This window comes from Sinocyclocheilus grahami, unplaced genomic scaffold, assembly GCF_001515645.1.
Source record: "Sinocyclocheilus grahami isolate Dianchi unplaced genomic scaffold, SAMN03320097.WGS_v1.1 scaffold3222.1, whole genome shotgun sequence".
Taxonomy (NCBI): Eukaryota; Metazoa; Chordata; class Actinopteri; order Cypriniformes; family Cyprinidae; genus Sinocyclocheilus; species Sinocyclocheilus grahami.
The window spans coordinates 12,970-16,636 of record NW_015508378.1 but is presented as its reverse complement, the minus strand read 5'-3'; the positions used below and the strand labels follow the sequence as shown (position 1 = coordinate 16,636).

At 39.2% G+C, this 3,667-nt stretch overlaps 1 protein-coding gene across 1 annotated transcript; it reads left to right on the top strand.

Moving 5' to 3' along the window:
• Window positions 1–2,627: 2,627 nt before the first annotated feature.
• On the top strand, window positions 2,628–3,664 carry LOC107576105 (leucine-rich repeat-containing protein 4C-like; the record flags this gene model as incomplete). The annotated part of the gene is made up of 1 exon (XM_016262363.1): window positions 2,628–3,664. A coding segment is annotated over exon 1 (1,002 nt), but the record flags the coding sequence as incomplete, so codon positions are not given.
• Window positions 3,665–3,667: the final 3 nt, after the last annotated feature.

The following is a 3,667-nucleotide window of genomic DNA, read 5'->3' as shown; positions in this document are numbered from 1 at the left end:
AATTGGTTTACTCAAAACATCAACTTCATATTTGTCTTTATTTTTAATTTGTGTGTGTGTGTTACATATATGTGTTCAAGTTTTATCTGTGGAGCACTAAAGTAATTAATTTGATTGGCATAAGAGGCCTCAAGGAATATGCAGGCTTTGGAAAGTGTACTGCAGGGAAAAATTCAGTCAAAATGCATTAAATTTGTGCTTTACTCTCAAGATTCATCATCATCAACAAAGAGCAAGGACAAGCCTTGTATATGCGTTCGAATATTTATGAAATTGCTTATGCTCATTAAAATGTTGTTATTGCTTGTGATTTAAAAAAGTATTGATTCCTATAGGAAATGGCAGCAGTTTTCAAAGAAACAAAATATTGTGCATATATCATCAAATTATTTGGAATTTTTCCCGGCAGCATATTTATATCTTAATAATAACAACATATACTCTCAATAAGGTACATATTAGTACTTTAAAAATAGTTTACCCCTAAATGGTACATACTGTATTACTACCTACAGTGTACATCTTAGTACCATTTGAAAGGGCGCTGTATGTCCCCAGTGACCGTTTTGTATCTTATTTCTGAGTGTATAATGAGGCCTTTACATAATCAGACAGATAGAGACTGGATTAAAATATGTCAAACACATGAGTTTAAATGTGACAATTGTGAAAAGTGTGTGTCAGAAAGCTTAGTTACTGCCTTAGACTTGCTGTTTTATACTTGTAGGTTTTATGCATGTAGGATGATCTGTGGATTACTATTATGTAATTAATGAGATAAAAATGTTAGTTTTACATTCTAGAGTAATTCACGTGCCTCCAATTTTTGATGCAGGCCTCGAGCTAATCACTCAATCAATTCCTGAGAGATTAGTTTGCTACCTCTGTAAATTCCATGGTTATTTTTGGTAATGAAAAAGAGGCTCCTGCCAGGACATGCCCTGATTACCTCACGCATCCCATTAAATGTACGTCCATTGGAAGTTCTCTCAGCTTCTCACAGTAAGGTGTCAATTACGCTGCTGCTAACTAACATTCATTGCCTACTAGCAAGATTAACGTCTCACTGTGAATAAATCAATCAGAGTCCTCACTTTTAACAATTTTATAAGATGATCAGCAGCACAGATGCACAGTGAGACCATCGGAGACGTTTCAATAGGATATTACAGACAAGAGAGATGAATAATTCTAATTGAATCATTAATTTTATTCTAAGGAGACTGAGATATTTCAACTTGATCATCACTGACAAAGTATGTGATATTTTTCAGTCTGGATTCAGACTGCTTCTAACAACAGACTAATCTAATACTGACAAAAGTCAAGTTCACAATCATCTGCAGCATTTATTTATTGTATATCAACCAACATGCAGCCCACTCATGCATTGAGGTTGATGTTTTTATTGGTGTCATGCGCCTTCAGTCCACTGCACCTGTTGCCATACTGATTGGAAAGCTATCTGTCTCATATTTATTTCATTTCTGTGTTAAGAGATTCTGAGAGTAATTATAACATAGCTTGCTTGATCTCATAAATGAAAGCATTTCTATGTATTTCAAGATACTCAGTTGCTTCACTTCGTAATATACAGAAATTAAATTTTTCCTGAATTCCTCTCTCCTTTTATTTCCCTCTCATTATTTATAACAATACTGATTATAGTTACCTATTTGCAAACAGCATAGGAAATAAGACATCTTATTTTTCATAAGAACGCTTGAGCAGGTAATGAGAGCAGAGACTTGCAGGGAGAAGAGATTTTAATTTAGTGTGTGCTGTAGCAGTGGCACATTTCTTGTGGGTTTTGACAATTCGGTTGCTCTGTATCTTCATAGCATGTGCAAGCACATAGAGTTGAATATACAAGCCAAATACACATCCTTATCTGCTAGATATGCCCAGTGATGGACCTGTCTGCACCTTAATCCATCCCTCTGACAGCTTGCTGAGACAGGATTTCCATATATCTCATTTTAGTGCATAGCATAAATGATTCAGGGTGGTTTAGGGAATTTCACACTCAAGGCACTTGGTAATATTATAATTAAACAACTGTACAAAAAATATCTTGCTTTTAAGCATTACAATAACATCATACATGCGTTTTCTTTACTGGGTGTGGCTAGTTTTTCCTTTTTTCCCCCCATCTTTTTCACTGTGTTAATTGCAAGTCTTGAAAGTGGGGATAAAAAATAGTCAGGTCAAAGTGAACTAGTTGACTAAGCTCAGGTCCGCTATTACATACAGTGCAACAACAAAAAGAAATCAAGAAATTGCATCTTTCAGTCACTTGCACTTTTTTATATTGTAGTGTGTGTGCTTCTATGTGCAGGCTCATTTAACAGCTGTGATGGTAATGATACTCAATTCATCAATCACATCAGAAAAAGTCTATTTTGCATGTGCACTGCCTAAACAGCAATGCTTGTTTTCATCAGAATATCAGAATTTTCATGCATTTCCATTTGACAGAAGAATGTTCTTCTTGATAAATTGCAGAACATCAGCGGAATTTGATGTTCTGTTTAACTGCCATCATGCTACGCTGACAATTCAACATGACGTACTATGCTAACAGATTTATTTTCCTCTTTCCTCTTTTTCAGACTGCCTGTAAATGTTTGAGGAGAGAAACTCAGCGGGCATTAAATTATGAATGTTGAACAAGATGACCTCTTACCATCAGTGCCAGATGTTGAGAGGTCCTAGATGGAAAGGGGCTTGGTTTGACCCCTTGTTTCTCCTGCTTCTAGCCCTGCAGTTGCTTGTTGTCGCTGGATTGGTACGAGCCCAAACCTGTCCTTCCATATGTTCCTGCAGTAATCAGTTTAGTAAGGTCATCTGCACACGCAGAGGGCTAAAGGATGTCCCTGATGGCATCTCCACCAATACACGGTATCTAAACCTTCAGGACAATCAGATCCAGGTCATCAAATTAGACAGTTTCAAGCATCTGCGACACCTTGAGATTCTTCAGCTCAGCAGAAACCACATCCGCAACATAGAGATTGGCGCCTTCAACGGGCTTACCAGCCTTAACACTCTGGAGCTTTTTGACAATCGCCTCACGACCATCCCAAATGGCGCATTTGAGTATCTATCAAAACTAAAAGAGCTGTGGCTTAGGAATAACCCTATTGAGAGCATACCGTCTGATGCCTTCAGTCGCTTGCCCTCCCTGCGGCGGTTGGACTTGGGAGAGCTGAAGCGTCTCTCCTACATTTCCAGTGGAGCATTTCAGGGCTTGAGTACCCTTCGATACCTAAATCTGGGCATGTGTAACCTCAAAGAGGTCCCCAATATTCAGCCCTTGATTCGTTTGGATGAGCTGGAGATGTCTGGGAACCAGCTCACCGTCATTCAGCCCAGTTCTTTTAAGGGTCTCATCCATCTTCAGAAGCTGTGGATGATGCACGCCCAAGTCCAAACCATAGAGCGGAACTCCTTCGACGACCTGCACTCTTTACGAGAGCTCAACCTGGCTCACAACAACCTCACCTTTTTGCCCCACGATCTCTTCACGCCTTTGCACCACCTGCAGCGAGTACATTTGCATCACAATCCCTGGAATTGCAACTGTGATATTCTTTGGCTGAGCTGGTGGCTGAGAGAGACCGTACCTACGAACACCAGCTGCTGCGCCCGCTGCAATTCCCCTCCC